Source organism: Ranitomeya imitator, chromosome 5, assembly GCF_032444005.1.
Source record: "Ranitomeya imitator isolate aRanImi1 chromosome 5, aRanImi1.pri, whole genome shotgun sequence".
NCBI lineage: Eukaryota > Metazoa > Chordata > Amphibia > Anura > Dendrobatidae > Ranitomeya > Ranitomeya imitator.
In genome coordinates this window covers 442,177,028-442,199,334 of record NC_091286.1, presented here as the reverse complement: position 1 = coordinate 442,199,334, position 22,307 = coordinate 442,177,028, and the positions used below count along the sequence as shown (strand labels likewise).

Below are 22,307 nucleotides of genomic sequence, written 5' to 3'. Positions count from 1 at the left end.
CCATACCTGGCAGATCATGGCTGTGTGTTAGGCTGGTTCACACATCCTGATATTTCCGTGTGGCATTCATGTGCTGTCCGTGTGCTGTCCGTGCCCGTGAGCAAACAGTCCATGAGAAAACACTGACATGTGCACAGATCCATTCATTTGAATGGTTCTATGTGTCTCAGTGTCTCCAGTACGTGTGAAAACTTTCACCACAGGTACTGGAGACACTGATGTGTGAAAGAGGTCTTACAGCCAGCACTTGCCTCTAACAATCACAAGTAGAGCAGAGCTTCGCCTGCGACTGTTAACCCATTAAACCGGCTAACCTGTTAAATGCCGCTGTCAACTCTGACAGTGGCATTAACAATGAGCCAGCAAGTGGGCCATCATTTTATGCACCCATCCGTGCCCCATAACAGGAATGCGAAGTGACTTTGGGTTGAAACTTGGAAAATGAAGACACAATAAAAAATAAATTACATTTTTTTCCACTAAAAAGATTAAAAAACTTTACAAGTTTTGTATCATGTTAATTATGCCGAGGAGGAGACTCATATTTTCGGGCCAATTTTGCCATGCAATTTATCCCATAAAAACAATTCCCAAAAAACAATGTCAAAATTGTAGGTTTTGTTTTTGCAATTTCACCACATTTGGAATTTGTTTTCCTGTTTTCCAGTACACCACATGGTATAATGAATGGTGTCATTCAAAACTACAATTCGTTCCACAAAATAGAAGCCTTTATATGTTTATGTGGACAGATCATTAAAAAAAGTTATAGCTCTTGGAAGAAGAGGAGGAAAAAATGAAAATATTTAAATTGGCAATGCCGGCAAGGGGGGAGGTTGTTCATCTTTAGATAAATGACTCATTCTTAGAATTTACTGTACTACAGCCTTTTTAGACAAATGTTTATTGTAATCTAAGAATTGAGAGTTAACAGTTGCTCATATACATGAGATTATTGTCCAATCCAGTAAAAATTATTAGAGGAAGATTATGGTATAGTAGATGGTGGCCCGATTCTAACGCATCGGGTATTCTAGAATATGCATGTCCACATAGTATATTGCCCAGTCATGCAGTATATTGCCCAGTCACGTAGTATATTGCCCGTCACGTAGTATATTGCCCAGTCACGTAGTATATTGCCAGTCACATAGTATATTGCCCAGCCACGTAGTATATTGCCCAGCCACGTAGTATATTGCCCAGCCACGTAGTATATTGCCCAGCCACGTAGTATATTGCCCAGCCACGTAATATATTGCCCAGTGACGTAGTATATTGCCCAGCCACGTAGTATATTGCCCAGCCACGTAGTATATTGCCCAGTCACGTAGTATATTGCCCAGCCATGTAGTATATTGCCCAGCTACGTAGTATATTGCCCAGCTACATAGTATATTGCCCAGTCACGTAGTATATTGCCCAGTCATGTAGTATGTTGCCCAGCCACTTAGTATATTGCCCAGCCATGTAGTATATTGCCCAGTGACGTAGTATATTGCCCTGTCACATAGTATATAGCAGAGCCACGTAGTACGGTATATTGCCCAGTCACGTAGTATATTGCCCAGTCACGTAGTATATAGCTGAGCCACTTAGTATATTGCCCAGTCACGTAGTATATTGCCCAGCACAGAGCCACGTAATATAAAGACTTAAAAAAATAAACATATACTCACCTTCCGAAGGCCCGTTGGAAGTCCTGCTATACTCACCATCCGCCGCCTTTGCCGCTCCTCGCCACGCTCCCGGGACCGCTCCATTGCAAGCGGCAGCTTCCGGTCCCAGGGCTGGTGTGAGCAGGACCTATGATGATGTCGCGGTCACATGACTGTGACGTCACGGCAGGTCCTTGTCGCACACCAGCCCTGGGACGGGACCGGAAGCTGCCACTTGCAATGGAGCGGTCCCGGGTGCGTGGCGAGGAGCGAGAAAGGCGGCGGAGGGTGAGTATAGCAGGTTTTTTTTTTTTATTATTTTTAACATGACATATTTTTACTATTGATGCTGCATAGGCAGCATCAATAGTAAATAGTTGGGGACACACAGGGTTAATTGCAGCGGTAACGGAGTGCGTTACACCGCGGGCCGTTACCGCTGCCATTAACCCTGTGTGAGCAGTGAGTGGAGGGGATTACGGAGCGGGCGCCGGGCAGTGGGTGCAGGGGAGGGACTAATCGGACTGTGCCCGTCGCTGATTGGTCACGGCAGCCATGACAGGCAGCTGCCGAGACCAATCAGCGAATGAATAACCGTGACAGAAGGACAGACAGACGGAAGTGACCCTTAGACAATTATATATAGAGATTTTACTACTGGAGAGTGGGACTAGATACATGAAGAAAATCACCAGAGCAAAAGTTGTCATTAGACATAACATTTTTGTTGTGATATTCTATAGTTTTGACTGGAACTATAATCCTTTCTAAAATCTTTGGGGCTAGTTTATAAAAAATAAAGTCAGCTGTAGATTTGCAGACTCCATAGAAAGAGCATTTTTTTAGTTGCCACAATTCCACAAAAAATGCTCTAACAAGCGAACAAAAAGTCTCATCTATCCCAAAATGGTACTAAAAAAAGGCATCTCGCCCCACAAAATTTTTTCCAAAAATGGCGACACAACTCCAGAAACTTTTATTTTGCAAACTTCAGATTTTTTTTCACCAATCTGATATATACTTCAGTTATGAGCTGCTATAATTGACACCACTTTCTGGAGTTTATGTCAGGAAATAACTGACCACATCCCTGTCAGCTAAGTAACATCCAATTTTTTTAAAGAAAGTCACTAATTGTACATAATTTTACAGTGTAAGTACAATTCAGAGTTTGCCAGACATCTACAACGTATACTTTGTAAAATGCAATGGATGAAGAATACATTGGGTTCAAAGTCTGCACTACCCAAGGTTCCAAAAATGCGATCAAACATGAAGGTGAAGCATGAATGCGGTTTAAAGTTTCCAAACCTCTTCATCAGGACGAAACCATGATGATAAGATACAACTCAAAAAGTACGGGAATACATAGACAATGCATTAACGTTGACAATTAAACCCATTCATGCTTCACCTCCGAGAGTGATCACATTTTTTGGGCAATGCGGACTTTGAACAAAAGTGTCCCTCACTAATTGCATCATATCTCCTTGGTGGTCCTGCTGCAGCATTTTACGTGCTTCTATAGTTGTTGTGACTGTCACAATCCTACTAGGTTAGCATACCTATAATATCTTATACCACTTGGCTATCAGATAAGACCCTATTTGCACTTTTTGTCTTTCTAGCTTTACCATTTGTATATTTTATAAAAGCACTGTTTGCTGTTGTAGGCTTTAAAAGTGGCACACGCTGGGATATCTCTGTCTGAGCAAGAGGCATCTGTGGCGTCACCTTTCACATCTCAAACAACAAATATTCAATGTGTTCCTGAGCTGATTAAGTAAGTTTCTTGTAAGGCACACATTATTCATCTGTTTTCTTTGAATTACCCTTAGTTTCCTCTGCTTTAGCCATGATAAAAATTCTGAAGGTTTGTATGAAATCCACAATTATAGTTTATATGCATTCATTTTGTCAAGCATGATGTTTCTGGCAGAAAGATGAGATGCCACAGCCTTGCCCAATCTCTTATAATGAGATCATTAAATAGTTTTAGAATCAAATTGTAAGGAATGAATTGATAACTCTGTGGCATCAAGATAATGATGGAACCCTAGGAATATCTGGTAATTCTGCCATTGTTGGCATTTAGGCAAATGTCTAGTTTTGATAACCCAGACAATTTATTTTTGAGGGAAACAGATCCTGCATGCGATTTCGGACTGCCGATCGTATTGTCTCCTGGAGACAAGTCTGGCTCTTTAATATAGAAAACAGGAATGTTCAGTCCAACAAGCAATCTTGTGATTAGGAGAGTCAACTGAGATGACTGTCAGCTAAATGATTCATACGTCACTTGGCTAACAGCCAACTAATGTGTATGGTGGCCTTAAAGGGAATCTCACCACATTTGAAATATCTAATCTATTAATATGGGCATACGAGTTATGGACTGCTGAAAAAGTCCTACCTGTATGCCTCATATCAAGTGCCCTGTTCTTGATAAATCATCTTTTATCACTTTATGTAAATGACCTCTTCCAGGCAATGGACAGGATGTTGACTGGAAAATAACTCTACTTCTGCACTTCATCTGCATATATCTTGCCTCCCAACAGCATCACTCTGTCACTGTGATGTCGGCTGCTGGAGAGGAAATCTTGGGTGCGCACAACTGTTCTCTTCTTGTCTCCGCAGTCTTCCACCCTTATTTGGGCATCAAGTGCCTTCTGTGCAGGTGCCATTCCTAGTGTTCAACAAGCTGATTAGGAATGGAGCCTGTGCAGAAGGCACTTAATGCCCAAAGGAGGATGGAAGACTGCGGAGGAAGGATGGAAGACTACGGAGGAAAGAAGAGAACAGTTATGTGCAAACGCAAGAAGTTGGAGCCTAATATACCCCAGTGGCCAGTGAGAAAATTGCATGATATCTATTTTTATTTATACATTTTGTGATATGTAAAAGCAATAAATACATTGCAAAAAAGTTTTTAAAACACATATATTTAATTCGAAAACCTGATTTAAACAGTAGGTCATTTCTGATGATTCTTCACTTCCCTTTGATGCTTCCCTTTGAGCATTTACTGCCAGATAAAGCTGGCCCCTGGGGTCACTTCTAATCAACTGACAATGTCTAAACCAACTGATTAGGGGTGCTTTAACTTCAGTGATGACTGAGATAGAATAAATCAGTATCAGTTGAGGCTCTGCTAACATAATGAACTTCTGTTCTTCTGTAATTGTATAGGGAAGGTCGGGCTGCATTGGTCAGTTCTTTTGCTGTCTTCAAATATGTAACTCTGTATGCAATGATACAATTTGTTTGTCTGCTACTGCTCTACTGGGTAAGCCACTTTACATTTTCTTTCACTGTCAGTTAGTCATGGGTACTATTTCTTGTACTGTGTCATTAAATCACACTTGGAAATTTACAGCGGAATATGCAAACAATGCAAGTTGAGTTGTGTGTTTGCTAAGTAAATGTTACTTGTCATGAGGCACAATATGATGTGTAGTATCATTATTTATTCTGATTGCATTACATATCAATCATATGACCTTATCAACTAAGAAAAGTAATGTAGTAAATAATACCTTTCTTCTTTTACAGCAACTAAAATCCGTGGGTCTGTACCAATACCTTATTCAAGATGTTGGAGTGACAGTGTTGGTTTGCTTGACAAGTATGTTAGACACTTGCAAATGTAATAATTCACCAGACAGAATTTAGTCTGCTAATAGCCAATGATTATTATTTCTTTCCTGTATTAATCAGCTGCTTTCAAATAATGGAAGAACATAATAACATGTAACCTCTGTTTGCTCATTAAAAATTATCTGAATTTGTTTCTCCCAATCACTTTTGGACACCAAACAAATGCCATTAATACTTTATACCAATAATAAACAAATAGAGACAATCTTACTGTGAATCAAATCTGCTGAGTGAACCGTCCGTTCCTTCTATCCCTTGTGCTGCTCCTGATGAGGACCTTAAAGGGTTATTCCCATCTTCATAATTCGATATTGTCAGATGATGCCTATTTAAACTCAAGCAGTTTTGTAATTTACTTCTTATTCAAATTTGCAGTCATTCTTGAGAGTTATACTTTTCTTTAGTTTACAGATTGATGACTTGGAGACCATGCGACCTGTTGTCTAGCTTGAGAACATGGCATTGAAGCTGGCCTACAATTAGAGGATAACAGCGCACTCCAGTGATTGGACAACTTCAAAACATTACTTATATGCTCCATAGAAAAGAGCTTGTAAGTAGTGATGAGCGAAAATACTCGTTACTCGAGATTTCCCGAGCACGCTCGGGTGTCCGAGTATTTTTTAGTGCTCGGAGATTTAGTTTTCATCTCCGCAGCTGAATGATTTACATCTCTTAGCCAGCTTGATTACATGTGCGGATTCCCTAGCAACCAGGCAACCCCCACATGTACTCATGCTGGCTAACAGATGTAAATCACTCAGCTGCAGCGATGAAAACTAAATCTCCGAGCACTTTAATAATACTCAGAGGACACCCGAGCATGCTCGGGAAATCTCGAGTAACGAGTATATTCGCTCATCACTACTTGTAAGTGAGATGCCTCCAGGGCAGTGAGGTACTCGGTATCGGGGCCGGTCGCAAAGGGGATGTCATGGTGGCTGTGACCCAGTCTGTGGCCCTGGGCCTCAACGTTAAAGGGGAAAATGTTCAAAGATTGTCTTGACGCCATCTGTGGAGTTTGGTCAGTAGTTGGACCAACGCTGCATTAAAGGGGTCCCCTGGGGGATGTTGCAGAAGCACAGATGTTACACTTTCCACAGGTGAAGCGGGGTCCTCGTGGGTCTTATGGTGTATGGCATGGATAGTGGGTGCTGGTGAATAAATGGAAACAAGTTGCAAGTCTTTACCTGGTTTACTGCAGGTTGCTGGCCACAGTCCAGGGTACCAGGCACGGGTGATGGTAGTCCAGCCGGCTCAGAGGCAATAGAGGGTTGCCTTTTCCAGTAGATGTCCGTGAGCCTTTCCAACTAGCGCCATTAAAGGTGAGGTCCTTGCCGCCTGAAGCTTCCAACAGGGTCCTTCAGTTTCCCACTGGAACAGGTACCTGCACGACGGCAGCTTGAGCCTTTTTACAGGGACTCTATCATGCCCCGGGCTCCCCAGGTGCTGCTGTGTCTCAGGTGTGGTGCGGGCAGGTAATGTGTAGTGTCGTGCCCTCCGGTTCTGCTCTGTGTCCTAGAGTCCCACAAAAGCCTCGGGCTCCCGGTTCCCAGCTACTGCGCTTCAACTCTGAGGGTGCCCTGCCACAGTTCCCCTCTGAGCTCTGTTCTTCTCCTGTGCCCCTTCCCTTCCGGCTGCTCCACATACAATAACCCTTCAGGTCATCCTCCTTCATGGCTGCCAAGCCTCTCTGTCTGCACTGCGTCTCTCCTAGATGTCTGCTCTGCTTGGTCTCCCAGGACCAACTCCCTAGCTCCTCCTCCACATCAGGATACATAAAGCATAGGGAAGCTCCCCTGAATCCAGGTTTTGAGCTCCCCTCCTGGCCTGGATTCAGAATGTGTTGCATGTGTGTGCCTTACCTGGTGAAGAGAACTCCATTGCCTCTGAGCATGACATTACCTTCCCCGAAGGAAAAGCAACATCACTGCAGCAACTGGCTACCTGGGGTGCTGCACTCCCCCTGTTGTGAATTCTGTGGCCAAGCTCCCTCCTGTGGTCGTGAGTGGTACTTCGGCTGGTTCTGTCTATGAGCTTCCTTTGGTGGATGAGAGTGGTACTGCGGCTTCTGAGTTTCCTTCCTCAGGTGATGAGGTTAAGTCGTTAGGTGCTGCTCTATTTAACTCCACCTGGTGCTTTGATCCTGGCCTCCATTCAATGTTCTAGTATTGGTCTTGCTTCCTCCTGGATCGTTCCTGTGGCCTGTCTATCCTGCATAAGCTAAGTTCTGCTTGTGTTACTTTTGTTTGCTATATTTTCTGTCCAGCTTGCTATATTGGTTTTTCTTGTTTGCTGGAAGCTCTGAGACGCAGAGGGAGCACCTCCATACCGTTAGTTGGTGCGGAGGGTCTTTTTGCCCCTCTGCGTGGTTGTTTGTAGGTTTTTGTGTTGACCGCAAGGCTATCTTTCCTATCCTCGGTCTATTCAGTGAGTCGGGCCTCACTTAGCTAAATCTATTTCATCTCTGTGTTTGTATTTTCATCTTTACTCACAGTCATTATATGTGGGGGGCTGCCTTTTCCTTTGGGGAATTTCTCTGAGGCAAGGTAGGCTTATTTTTCTATCTTCAGGGCTAGTTAGTTTCTCAGGCTGTGCCGAGTTGCATAGGGAGCGTTAGACGCAATCCACGGCTACCTCTAGAACATGGCATTGAAGCTGGCCTACAATTAGAGGATAACAGCGCACTCCAGTGATTGGACAACTTCAAAACATTACTTATATGCTCCATAGAAAAGAGCTTGTAAGTAGTGATGAGCGAAAATACTCGTTACTCGAGATTTCCCGAGCACGCTCGGGTGTCCGAGTATTTTTTAGTGCTCGGAGATTTAGTTTTCATCTCCGCAGCTGAATGATTTACATCTCTTAGCCAGCTTGATTACATGTGCGGATTCCCTAGCAACCAGGCAACCCCCACATGTACTCATGCTGGCTAACAGATGTAAATCACTCAGCTGCAGCGATGAAAACTAAATCTCCGAGCACTTTAATAATACTCAGAGGACACCCGAGCATGCTCGGGAAATCTCGAGTAACGAGTATATTCGCTCATCACTACTTGTAAGTGAGATGCCTCCAGGGCAGTGAGGTACTCGGTATCGGGGCCGGTCACAAAGGGGATGTCATGGTGGCTGTGACCCAGTCTGTGGCCCTGGGCCTCAACGTTAAAGGGGAAAATGTTAAAAGATTGTCTTGACGCCATCTGTGGAGTTTGGTCAGTAGTTGGACCAACGCTGCATTAAAGGGGTCCCCTGGGGGATGTTGCAGAAGCACAGATGTTACACTTTCCACAGGTGAAGCGGGGTCCTCGTGGGTCTTATGGTGTATGGCATGGATAGTGGGTGCTGGTGAATAAATGGAAACAAGTTGCAAGTCTTTACCTGGTTTACTGCAGGTTGCTGGCCACAGTCCAGGGTACCAGGCACGGGTGATGGTAGTCCAGCCGGCTCAGAGGCAATAGAGGGTTGCCTTTTCCAGTAGATGTCCGTGAGCCTTTCCAACTAGCGCCATTAAAGGTGAGGTCCCTGCCGCCTGAAGCTTCCAACAGGGTCCTTCAGTTTCCCACTGGAACAGGTACCTGCACGACGGCAGCTTGAGCCTTTTTACAGGGACTCTATCATGCCCCGGGCTCCCCAGGTGCTGCTGTGTCTCAGGTGTGGTGCGGGCAGGTAATGTGTAGTGTCGTGCCCTCCGGTTCTGCTCTGTGTCCTAGAGTCCCACAAAAGCCTCGGGCTCCCGGTTCCCAGCTACTGCGCTTCAACTCTGAGGGTGCCCTGCCACAGTTCCCCTCTGAGCTCTGTTCTTCTCCTGTGCCCCTTCCCTTCCGGCTGCTCCACATACAATAACCCTTCAGGTCATCCTCCTTCATGGCTGCCAAGCCTCTCTGTCTGCACTGCGTCTCTCCTAGATGTCTGCTCTGCTTGGTCTCCCAGGACCAACTCCCTAGCTCCTCCTCCACATCAGGATACATAAAGCATAGGGAAGCTCCCCTGAATCCAGGTTTTGAGCTCCCCTCCTGGCCTGGATTCAGAATGTGTTGCATGTGTGTGCCTTACCTGGTGAAGAGAACTCCATTGCCTCTGAGCATGACATTACCTTCCCCGAAGGAAAAGCAACATCACTGCAGCAACTGGCTACCTGGGGTGCTGCACTCCCCCTGTTGTGAATTCTGTGGCCAAGCTCCCTCCTGTGGTCGTGAGTGTTACTTCGGCTGGTTCTGTCTATGAGCTTCCTTTGGTGGATGAGAGTGGTACTGCGGCTTCTGAGTTTCCTTCCTCAGGTGATGAGGTTAAGTCGTTAGGTGCTGCTCTATTTAACTCCACCTGGTGCTTTGATCCTGGCCTCCATTCAATGTTCTAGTATTGGTCTTGCTTCCTCCTGGATCGTTCCTGTGGCCTGTCTATCCTGCATAAGCTAAGTTCTGCTTGTGTTACTTTTGTTTGCTATATTTTCTGTCCAGCTTGCTATATTGGTTTTTCTTGTTTGCTGGAAGCTCTGAGACGCAGAGGGAGCACCTCCATACCGTTAGTTGGTGCGGAGGGTCTTTTTGCCCCTCTGCGTGGTTGTTTGTAGGTTTTTGTGTTGACCGCAAGGCTATCTTTCCTATCCTCGGTCTATTCAGTGAGTCGGGCCTCACTTAGCTAAATCTATTTCATCTCTGTGTTTGTATTTTCATCTTTACTCACAGTCATTATATGTGGGGGGCTGCCTTTTCCTTTGGGGAATTTCTCTGAGGCAAGGTAGGCTTATTTTTCTATCTTCAGGGCTAGTTAGTTTCTCAGGCTGTGCCGAGTTGCATAGGGAGCGTTAGACGCAATCCACGGCTACCTCTAGAACATGGCATTGAAGCTGGCCTACAATTAGAGGATAACAGCGCACTCCAGTGATTGGACAACTTCAAAACATTACTTATATGCTCCATAGAAAAGAGCTTGTAAGTAGTGATGAGCGAAAATACTCGTTACTCGAGATTTCCCGAGCACGCTCGGGTGTCCGAGTATTTTTTAGTGCTCGGAGATTTAGTTTTCATCTCCGCAGCTGAATGATTTACATCTCTTAGCCAGCTTGATTACATGTGCGGATTCCCTAGCAACCAGGCAACCCCCACATGTACTCATGCTGGCTAACAGATGTAAATCACTCAGCTGCAGCGATGAAAACTAAATCTCCGAGCACTTTAATAATACTCAGAGGACACCCGAGCATGCTCGGGAAATCTCGAGTAACGAGTATATTCGCTCATCACTACTTGTAAGTGAGATGCCTCCAGGGCAGTGAGGTACTCGGTATCGGGGCCGGTCACAAAGGGGATGTCATGGTGGCTGTGACCCAGTCTGTGGCCCTGGGCCTCAACGTTAAAGGGGAAAATGTTAAAAGATTGTCTTGACGCCATCTGTGGAGTTTGGTCAGTAGTTGGACCAACGCTGCATTAAAGGGGTCCCCTGGGGGATGTTGCAGAAGCACAGATGTTACACTTTCCACAGGTGAAGCGGGGTCCTCGTGGGTCTTATGGTGTATGGCATGGATAGTGGGTGCTGGTGAATAAATGGAAACAAGTTGCAAGTCTTTACCTGGTTTACTGCAGGTTGCTGGCCACAGTCCAGGGTACCAGGCACGGGTGATGGTAGTCCAGCCGGCTCAGAGGCAATAGAGGGTTGCCTTTTCCAGTAGATGTCCGTGAGCCTTTCCAACTAGCGCCATTAAAGGTGAGGTCCCTGCCGCCTGAAGCTTCCAACAGGGTCCTTCAGTTTCCCACTGGAACAGGTACCTGCACGACGGCAGCTTGAGCCTTTTTACAGGGACTCTATCATGCCCCGGGCTCCCCAGGTGCTGCTGTGTCTCAGGTGTGGTGCGGGCAGGTAATGTGTAGTGTCGTGCCCTCCGGTTCTGCTCTGTGTCCTAGAGTCCCACAAAAGCCTCGGGCTCCCGGTTCCCAGCTACTGCGCTTCAACTCTGAGGGTGCCCTGCCACAGTTCCCCTCTGAGCTCTGTTCTTCTCCTGTGCCCCTTCCCTTCCGGCTGCTCCACATACAATAACCCTTCAGGTCATCCTCCTTCATTGCTGCCAAGCCTCTCTGTCTGCACTGCGTCTCTCCTAGATGTCTGCTCTGCTTGGTCTCCCAGGACCAACTCCCTAGCTCCTCCTCCACATCAGGATACATAAAGCATAGGGAAGCTCCCCTGAATCCAGGTTTTGAGCTCCCCTCCTGGCCTGGATTCAGAATGTGTTGCATGTGTGTGCCTTACCTGGTGAAGAGAACTCCATTGCCTCTGAGCATGACATTACCTTCCCCGAAGGAAAAGCAACATCACTGCAGCAACTGGCTACCTGGGGTGCTGCACTCCCCCTGTTGTGAATTCTGTGGCCAAGCTCCCTCCTGTGGTCGTGAGTGGTACTTCGGCTGGTTCTGTCTATGAGCTTCCTTTGGTGGATGAGAGTGGTACTGCGGCTTCTGAGTTTCCTTCCTCAGGTGATGAGGTTAAGTCGTTAGGTGCTGCTCTATTTAACTCCACCTGGTGCTTTGATCCTGGCCTCCATTCAATGTTCTAGTATTGGTCTTGCTTCCTCCTGGATCGTTCCTGTGGCCTGTCTATCCTGCATAAGCTAAGTTCTGCTTGTGTTACTTTTGTTTGCTATATTTTCTGTCCAGCTTGCTATATTGGTTTTTCTTGTTTGCTGGAAGCTCTGAGACGCAGAGGGAGCACCTCCATACCGTTAGTTGGTGCGGAGGGTCTTTTTGCCCCTCTGCGTGGTTGTTTGTAGGTTTTTGTGTTGACCGCAAGGCTATCTTTCCTATCCTCGGTCTATTCAGTGAGTCGGGCCTCACTTAGCTAAATCTATTTCATCTCTGTGTTTGTATTTTCATCTTTACTCACAGTCATTATATGTGGGGGGCTGCCTTTTCCTTTGGGGAATTTCTCTGAGGCAAGGTAGGCTTATTTTTCTATCTTCAGGGCTAGTTAGTTTCTCAGGCTGTGCCGAGTTGCATAGGGAGCGTTAGACGCAATCCACGGCTACCTCTAGTGTGGTGTGATAGGATTAGGGATTGCGGTCAGCAGAGTTCCCACGTCTCAGAGCTCGTCCTATGTTTTTGGTAATTGTCAGGTCACTTTGTGTGCTCTGAACTTCAAGGTCCATTGTGGTTCTGAATTACCTGTTCATAACAGTACTGGAGGCCCAAAGTACTAATGCTTCTCAATAGAGGGAAAAGAGAAGTTCTGAGACCATTTTTTTTTCTTTGCACTGTGTTCTGTCTTTCTTTTCCCCTTTACATCAGGGTGGTTCAGAACACAGGTGTGGACATGGACATTCAGGGTCTGTCCTCTTTGATGGATAATCTCACTATAAGTGTACAGAACATTCAAGATTTAGTGGTTCAGAATCCTATGTTAGAACCTAAAATTCCTATTCCTGAGTTATTTTCTGGAGATAGAGCTAAGTTTTTGAATTTTAAAAATAATTGTAAACTATTTCTGGCTTTGAAACCCCGCTCCTCTGGTGACCCAGTTCAACAAGTTAAGATCATTATTTCTTTATTACGTGGCGACCCTCAAGACTGGGCATTTTCCCTTGCGCCAGGAGATCCTGCATTATGTAATATTGATGCGTTTTTTCTGGCGCTCGGATTGCTGTACGACGAACCTAATTCAGTGGATCAGGCAGAGAAAAATTTGCTGGCTCTGTGTCAGGGTCAGGATGAGATAGAGATTTATTGTCAGAAGTTTAGAAAGTGGTCCGTGCTCACTCAATGGAATGAAGGTGCGCTGGCAGCTATATTCAGAAAGGGTCTCTCTGAAGCCCTTAAGGATGTCATGGTGGTTTTTCCTATGCCTGCTGGTCTGAATGAGTCTATGTCTTTGGCCATTCAGATCGGTCGACACTTGCGTGAGCGTAAATCTGTGCACCATTTGGCGGTATTATCTGAGCATAAACCTGAGCCTATGCAGTGCGATAGGACTTTGACCAGAGCTGAAAGGCAAGAACACAGACGTCAGAATGGGCTGTGTTTCTACTGTGGTGATTCCACTCATGCTATCTCCGATTGTCCTAAGCGCACTAAGCGGTTCGCTAGGTCCGCCACCATTGGTACGGTACAGTCATAATTTCTTTTGTCCGTTACTTTGATCTGCTCTTTGTCTTCCTATTCTGTCATGGCATTTGTGGATTCAGGCGCTGCCCTGAATTTGATGGACTTGGAGTTTGCTAGGCGCTGTGGGTTTGTCTTGGAGCCCTTGCAGTGTCCTATTCCATTGAGAGGAATTGATGCTACGCCTTTGGCCAAGAATAAGCCTCAGTATTGGACCCAGCTGACTATGTGCATGGCTCCTGCGCACCAGGAGGATATTCGCTTTCTGGTGTTGCATAATCTGCATGATGTGGTCGTGTTGGGGTTGCCATGGCTACAAGTCCATAATCCAGTATTAGATTGGAAATCAATGTCTGTGTCCAGCTGGGGTTGTCAGGGGGTACATGGTGATGTTCTATTTCTGTCTATCTCATCATCCACCCCTTCTGAGGTCCCAGAGTTCTTGTGTGATTACCGGGATGTATTCGATGAGCCCAAGTCCAATGCCCTACCTCCGCATAGGGATTGTGATTGTGCTATCGATTTGATTCCTGGTAGTAAGTTTCCTAAGGGTCGACTGTTTAATTTATCTGTACCTGAGCACGCCGCTATGCGGAGTTACGTGAAGGAGTCTTTGGAGAAGGGTCATATTCGCCCGTCATCATCGCCATTGGGAGCGGGGTTCTTTTTTGTGGCCAAGAAGGATGGTTCGCTGAGACCTTGTATTGATTACCGCCTTCTAAATAAAATTACGGTCAAATTTCAGTACCCCTTGCCGCTGCTGTCTGATTTGTTTGCTCGGATTAAGGGGGCTAGTTGGTTCACCAAGATAGATCTTCGTGGTGCGTATAATCTTGTGCGTATTAAACGGGGCGATGAATGGAAAACAGCATTTAATATGCCCGAAGGCCATTTTGAGTACCTGGTTATGCCATTCGGGCTTTCTAATGCTCCATCAGTGTTTCAGTCCTTTATGCATGACATCTTCCGAGAGTACCTGGATAAATTCCTGATTGTATACTTGGATGATATTTTGGTCTTCTCGGATGATTGGGAGTCTCATGTGAAGCAGGTCAGAATGGTGTTCCAGGTCCTGCGTGCTGATTCTTTGTTTGTGAAGGGGTCAAAGTGTCTCTTTGGTGTTCAGAAGGTTTCATTTTTGGGGTTCATTTTTTCTCCTTCTACTATCGAGATGGACCCTGTTAAAGTTCAGGCCATTTATGATTGGACTCAGCCAACATCTCTGAAGAGTCTGCAGAAGTTCCTGGGCTTTGTGTTATGTAGGCAATCCAGTGACACAGTGTGCCAGCAATCAGAGCACATACAGTGATCTGACAATAACCCAAAAACAATAGAACGAGCTCTGAGACGTGGAATCTCTGTAGACCGCAATACCTGAACCTAACCTAAACACAACTAAAGGCAGCTGTGGATTGCGCCTGACACTACTTATGCAACTCGGCACAGCCTGAGGAGCTGACTAGCCTGAAGATAGAAAAACAAGCCTGACTTGCCTCAGAGAAATACCCCAAAGGAAAAGGCAGCCCCCCACATATAATGACTGTTAGCAAGATGAAAAGACAAACGTAGGGATGAAATAGATTCAGCAAAGTGAGGCCCGATATTCTAGATAGAGCGAGGATAGCAAAGAGAACTTTGCAGTCTACAAAAAACCCTAAAGCAAAAAACCACGCAAAGGGGGCAAAAAGACCCACCGTGCCGAACTAACGGCACGGCGGTACACCCTTTGCGTCTCAGAGCTTCCAGCAAAACGAAAAGACAAGCTGGACAGAAAAAGTAGCAACAAAAGCAAAAAGCACTTATCTAAGCAGAGCAGCAGGCCACAGGAAAGATCCAGAAGCTCAGATCCAACACTGGAACATTGACAAGGAGCAAGGAAGACAGAATCAGGTGGAGTTAAATAACAAAGCAGCCAACGAGCTCACCAGAACACCTGAGAGAGGAAGCTCAGAAGCTGCAGTACCACTTGTGACCACAGGAGTGAATTCAGCCACAGAATTCACAACAGTACCCCCCCCTTGAGGAGGGGTCACCGAACCCTCACCAGAGCCCTCAGGCCGACCAGGATGAGCCACATGAAAGGCACGAACAAGATCTGGAGCATGGACATCAGAGGCAAAAACCCAGGAATTATCTTCCTGAGCATAACCCTTCCATTTAACCAGATACTGGAGTTTCCGTCTAGAAACACGAGAATCCAAAATTTTCTCCACAATATACTCCAATTCCCCCTCCACCAAAACCGGGGCAGGAGGCTCAACAGATGGAACCATAGGTGCCACGTATCTCCGCAACAACGACCTATGGAATACATTATGTATGGAAAAGGAGTCTGGGAGGGTCAGACGAAAAGACACAGGATTGAGAATCTCAGAAATCCTATACGGACCAATAAAACGAGGTTTAAATTTAGGAGATGAAACCTTCATAGGAATATGACGAGAAGATAACCAAACCAGATCCCCAACACGAAGTCGGGGACCCACACGGCGTCTGCGATTAGCGAAAAGTTGAGCCTTCTCCTGGGACAAGGTCAAATTGTCCACTACCTGAGTCCAGATCTGCTGCAACCTGTCCACCACAGAATCCACACCAGGACAGTCCGAAGACTCAACCTGTCCTGAAGAGAAACGAGGATGGAACCCAGAATTGCAGAAAAATGGAGAGACCAAGGTAGCCGAGCTGGCCCGATTATTAAGGGCAAACTCAGCCAACAGCAAAAAGGACACCCAATCATCCTGGTCTGCAGAAACAAAACATCTCAGATATGTTTCTAAGGTCTGATTGGTTCGTTCGGTCTGGCCATTAGTCTGAGGATGGAAAGCCGAGGAAAAAGATAGGTCAATGCCCATCCTACCACAAAAGGCTCGCCAAAACCTTGAAACAAACTGGGAACCTCTGTCAGAAACAATATTCTCAGGAATGCCATGCAAACGAACCACATGCTGGAAGAACAAAGGTACCAAATCAGAGGAGGAAGGCAATTTAACCAAGGGCACCAGATGGACCATTTTAGAAAAGCGATCACAGACCACTCAAATGACTGACATCTTTTGAGAAACGGGAAGGTCAGAAATGAAATCCATCGAAATATGTGTCCAAGGCCTCTTTGGGACCGGCAAGGGCAAAAGCAACCCACTGGCACGTGAACAGCAGGGCTTAGCCCTAGCACAAATCCCACAGGACTGCACAAAAGTACGTACATCCCGTGACAGAGATGGCCACCAGAAGGATCTAGCCACTAACTCTCTGGTACCAAAGATTCCAGGATGACCAGCCAACACCGAACAATGAAGTTCAGAGATAACTTTACTAGTCCACCTATCAGGGACGAACAGTTTCTCTGCCGGACAACGATCAGGTTTATTCGCCTGAAATTTTTGCAACACTCGCCGCAAATCAGGGGAGATGGCAGACACAATGACTTCTTCCTTGAGGATACTCGCCGGCTCAGATGAACCCGGAGAGTCGGGCACAAAACTCCTAGACAGAGCATCCGCCTTCACATTTTTAGAGCCCGGAAGGTACGAAATCACAAAATCGAAGCGGGCAAAAAATAACGACCAACGGGCCTGTCTAGGATTCAAGCGCTTGGCAGACTCGAGATAAGTAAGGTTCTTATGATCAGTCAATACCACCACGCGATGCTTAGCTCCTTCAAGCCAATGACGCCATTCCTCGAATGCCCACTTCATGGCCAGCAACTCTCGGTTGCCCACATCATAATTACGCTCAGCAGCCGAAAACTTCCTGGAAAAGAAAGCACATGGTTTCAACACTGAGCAACCAGAACCTCTCTGTGACAAAACCGCCCCTGCTCCAATCTCAGAAGCATCAACCTCGACCTGGAACGGAAGAGAAACATCTGGTTGACACAACACAGGGGCAGAACAAAAACGATGCTTCAACTCCTGAAAAGCTTCCACAGCAGCAGAAGACCAATTAACCAAATCAGCACCCTTCTTGGTCAAATCGGTCAATGGTTTGGCAATGCTAGAAAAATTACAGATGAAGCGACGATAAAAATTAGCAAAGCCCAGGAATTTTTGCAGACTTTTCAGAGATGTCGGCTGAGTCCAATCCTGGATGGCCTGTACCTTAACCGGATCCATCTCGATAGTAGAAGGGGAAAAGATGAACCCCAAAAATGAAACTTTCTGCACACCGAAGAGACACTTTGATCCCTTCACAAACAAAGAATTAGCACGCAGGACCTGGAAAACCATTCTGACCTGCTTCACATGAGAGTCCCAATCTTTAGAGAAGATCAAAATGTCATCCAAGGAAACAATCAGGAATTTATCCAGATACTCACGGAAGATGTCATGCATAAAAGACTGAAACACAGATGGAGCATTGGCAAGTCCGAACGGCATCACTAGATACTCAAAATGACCCTCGGGCGTATTAAATGCAGTTTTCCATTCATCTCCTTGCCTGATTCTCACCAGATTATACGCACCACGAAGATCTATCTTAGTGAACCAACTAGCCCCCTTAATCCGAGCAAACAAGTCAGATAACAATGGCAAGGGATACTGAAATTTCACAGTGATCTTATTAAGAAGGCGGTAATCAATACACGGTCTCAGCGAACCATCCTTCTTGGCTACAAAAAAGAACCCTGCTCCCAGTGGTGATGACGATGGGCGAATATGTCCCTTCTCCAGGGATTCCTTCACATAACTGCGCATAGCGGCGTGTTCAGGCACGGATAAATTAAATAATCGACCTTTAGGGAATTTACTACCAGGAATCAAATTGATAGCACAATCACAATCCCTATGCGGAGGTAGGGCATCGGACTTGGGCTCTTCAAATACATCCTGATAATCAGACAAGAACTCTGGGACCTCAGAAGGAGTGGATGACGAAATAGACAAAAATGGAACATCACCATGTACCCCCTGACAACCCCAGCTGGATACCGACATAGAGTTCCAATCCAATACAGGATTATGGGTTTGCAGCCATGGCAACCCCAACACGACCACATCATGCAGATTATGTAGCACCAGAAAGCGAATAACTTCCTGATGTGCAGGAGCCATGCACATGGTCAGCTGGGTCCAGTACTGAGGTTTATTCTTGGCCAAAGGTGTAGCATCAATTCCTCTCAACGGAATAGGACACCGCAAAGGCTCCAAGAAAAACCCACAACGTTTAGCATAATCCAAATCCATCAGATTCAGGGCAGCGCCTGAATCCACAAACGCCATGACAGAATACGATGACAAAGAGCATATCAAGGTAATGGACAGAAGGAATTTGGATTGTACAGTACCAATGACGGCAGACCTATCGAACCGCTTAGTGCGCTTAGGACAATCAGAAATAGCATGAGTGGAATCACCACAGTAGAAACACAGACCATTCAGACGTCTGTGTTCTTGCCGTTCAACTCTGGTCATAGTCCTATCGCACTGCATAGGCTCAGGTTTAATCTTAGACAATAAAGCCAAATGGTGCACAGATTTACGCTCGCGCAAGCGTCGACCGATCTGAATGGCCAAAGACATAGACTCATTCAAACCAGCAGGCATAGGAAAACCCACCATGACATCCTTAAGAGCCTCAGAGAGACCCTTTCTGAACAAAGCTGCCAGCGCAGATTCATTCCACAGAGTGAGTACTGACCACTTCCTAAATTTCTGACAATATACTTCTATATCATCCTGACCCTGGCACAAAGCCAGCAAATTTTTCTCAGCCTGATCCACTGAATTAGGCTCATCGTAAAGTAATCCGAGCGCCAGGAAAAACGCATTGACATTACTCAATGCAGGGTCTCCTGGCGCAAGAGAAAATGCCCAGTCCTGAGAGTCGCCGCGCAAAAAAGAAATAATAATCAAAACCTGTTGAATAGGATTACCAGAAGAATGAGGTTTCAAGGCCAGAAATAGCTTACAATTATTTTTGAAATTAAGAAACTTAGTTCTATCACCAAAAAACAAATCAGGAATAGGAATTCTTGGTTCTAACATAGATTTCTGATCAATAGTATCTTGAATCCTTTGTACATGTGTGACGAGATTATCCATTGAAGAGCACAGACCCTGAATATCCATGTCCACACCTGTGTCCTGAAACACCCAAATGTCTAGGGGAAAAAAAAGACTGAACACAGAGCTGAGAAAAAAAAATGATGTCAGAACTTCTTTTTTCCCTCTATTGAGAATCATTAGGTTGGCTCCTTGCACTGTTATGTAGGCAATCCAGTGACACAGTGTGCCAGCAATCAGAGCACATACAGTGATCTGACAATAACCCAAAAACAATAGAACGAGCTCTGAGACGTGGAATCTCTGTAGACCGCAATACCTGAACCTAACCTAAACACAACTAAAGGCAGCTGTGGATTGCGCCTGACACTACCTATGCAACTCGGCACAGCCTGAGGAGCTGACTAGCCTGAAGATAGAAAAACAAGCCTGACTTGCCTCAGAGAAATACCCCAAAGGAAAAGGCAGCCCCCCACATATAATGACTGTTAGCAAGATGAAAAGACAAACGTAGGGATGAAATAGATTCAGCAAAGTGAGGCCCGATATTCTAGATAGAGCGAGGATAGCAAAGAGAACTTTGCAGTCTACAAAAAACCCTCAAGCAAAAAACCACGCAAAGGGGGCAAAAAGACCCACCGTGCCGAACTAACGGCACGGCGGTACACCCTTTGCGTCTCAGAGCTTCCAGCAAAACGAAAAGACAAGCTGGACAGAAAAAGTAGCAACAAAAGCAAAAAGCACTTATCTAAGCAGAGCAGCAGGCCACAGGAAAGATCCAGAAGCTCAGATCCAACACTGGAACATTGACAAGGAGCAAGGAAGACAGAATCAGGTGGAGTTAAATAACAAAGCAGCCAACGAGCTCACCAGAACACCTGAGAGAGGAAGCTCAGAAGCTGCAGTACCACTTGTGACCACAGGAGTGAATTCAGCCACAGAATTCACAACAGCTTTGCTAATTTTTATTGTCGCTTCATCAATAATTTTTCTAGTATTGCTAAACCGTTGACTGATTTAACCAAGAAGGGTGCTGATGTGGTCAATTGGTCTTCTGCTGCTGTGGAAGCTTTTCAGGACTTGAAGCGTCGTTTTTCTTCTGCCCCTGTGTTGTGCCAACCAGATGTTTCGCTTCTGTTCCAGGTCGAGGTTGATGCTTCTGAAATTGGAGCAGGGGCTGTATTGTCGCAGAGAAGTTCTGATTGCTCGGTGATGAAACCATGCGCCTTCTTATCCAGGAAATTTTCGCCTGCTGAGTGAAATTATGATGTTGGCAATCGAGAGTTGCTAGCCATGAAGTGGGCATTCGAGGAGTGGCGTCATTGGCTTGAAGGAGCTAAGCATCGCGTGGTGGTCTTGACGGATCACAAAAACTTGACTTATCTCGAGTCTGCCAAGCGGTTGAATCCTAGACAGGCTCGTTGGTCGCTGTTTTTCTCCCGTTTTGACTTTGTGGTTTCGTACCTTCCGGGCTCTAAAAATGTGAAGGCGGATGCCCTGTCTAGGAGTTTTGTGCCCGATTCTCCGGGTTTGCCTGAGCCGGCGGGTATTCTCAAAGAGGGGGTAATTTTGTCTGCCATCTCCCCTGATTTGCGGCGGGTGCTGCAAAAATTTCAGGCTAATAGACCTGACCGTTGCCCAGCGGAGAAACTGTTTGTCCCTGATAGGTGGACGAATATAGTTATCTCTGAGGTTCATTGTTCGGTGTTGGCTGGTCATCCTGGAATCTTTGGTACCAGTGATTTGGTGGCTAGATCCTTTTGGTGGCCGTCTCTGTCGCGGGATGTGCGTTCTTTTGTGCAGTCCTGTGGGATTTGTGCTCGGGCTAAGCCCTGCTGTTCTCGTGCCAGTGGGTTGCTTTTGCCCTTGCCGGTCCCAAAGAGGCCTTGGACACATATCTCTATGGATTTTATTTCGGATCTCCCCGTCTCTCAAAGAATGTCGGTCATTTGGGTGGTTTGTGATCGCTTCTCTAAGATGGTCCATTTGGTGCCCTTGTCTAAATTGCCTTCCTCCTCTGATTTGGTGCCATTTTTTTTCCAGCATGTGGTTCGTTTACATGGCATTCCAGAGAACATCGTTTCTGACAGAGGTTCCCAGTTTGTTTCGAGGTTTTGGCGAGCCTTTTGTGCTAGGATGGGCATTGATTTGTCTTTTTCCTCGACTTTCCATCCTCAGACAAATGGCCAGACTGAACGAACCAATCAGACCTTGGAAACATATCTGAGATGTTTTGTTTCTGCTGATCAGGATGATTGGGTGTCCTTTTTGCCTTTGGCTGAGTTCGCCCTTAATAATCGGGCCAGCTCAGCTACTTTGGTTTCGCCGTTTTTCTGCAATTCTGGGTTCCACCCTCGTTTCTTTTCAGGGCAGGTTGAGTCTTCGGACTGTCCTGGTGTGGATACTGTGGTGGATAGGTTGCAGCAGATTTGGACTCATGTAGTGGACAATTTGACTTTGTCCCAGGAGAAGGCTCAACGTTTCGCTAACCGCAGGCACTGTGTGGGTCCCCGACTTCGTGTTGGGGATTTGGTTTGGTTGTCATCTCGTTATATTCCTATGAAGGTTTCCTCTCCTAAATTTAAGCCTCGTTTCATTGGTCCATATAGGATTTCTGAGGTTCTTAATCCTGTGTCTTTTCGTTTGACTCTTCCAGCTTCTTTTTCCATCCATAACGTGTTCCATAGGTCATTGTTGCGGAGATACGTGGCACCTGTGGTTCCATCTATTGATCCTCCTGCTCCGGTTTTGGTTGAAGGGGAATTGGAGTATATAGTGGAGAAGATTTTGGATTCTCGTGTTTCGAGACGGAAACTCCAGTATCTGGTTAAGTGGAAAGGTTATGGTCAGGAAGATAATTCCTGGGTCTTTGCCTCTGATGTCCATGCTGCCAATCTGGTT

General features: G+C 45.9%; 1 protein-coding gene across 2 annotated transcripts in view; it reads left to right on the top strand.

The window, feature by feature from the left end:
- LOC138638126 (probable cation-transporting ATPase 13A4) overlaps positions 1–22,307 on the top strand; it is a 355,111-nt gene that overhangs the window by 256,487 nt on the left and 76,317 nt on the right. For both annotated transcript variants that reach the window (XM_069727157.1, XM_069727156.1), the window contains exons 23-25: positions 3,332–3,441; positions 4,851–4,947; positions 5,214–5,286. In XM_069727157.1, the coding sequence (XP_069583258.1) occupies positions 3,332–3,441; positions 4,851–4,947; positions 5,214–5,286 (280 nt within the window). The remainder of the gene's footprint in view (positions 1–3,331; positions 3,442–4,850; positions 4,948–5,213; positions 5,287–22,307) is intronic.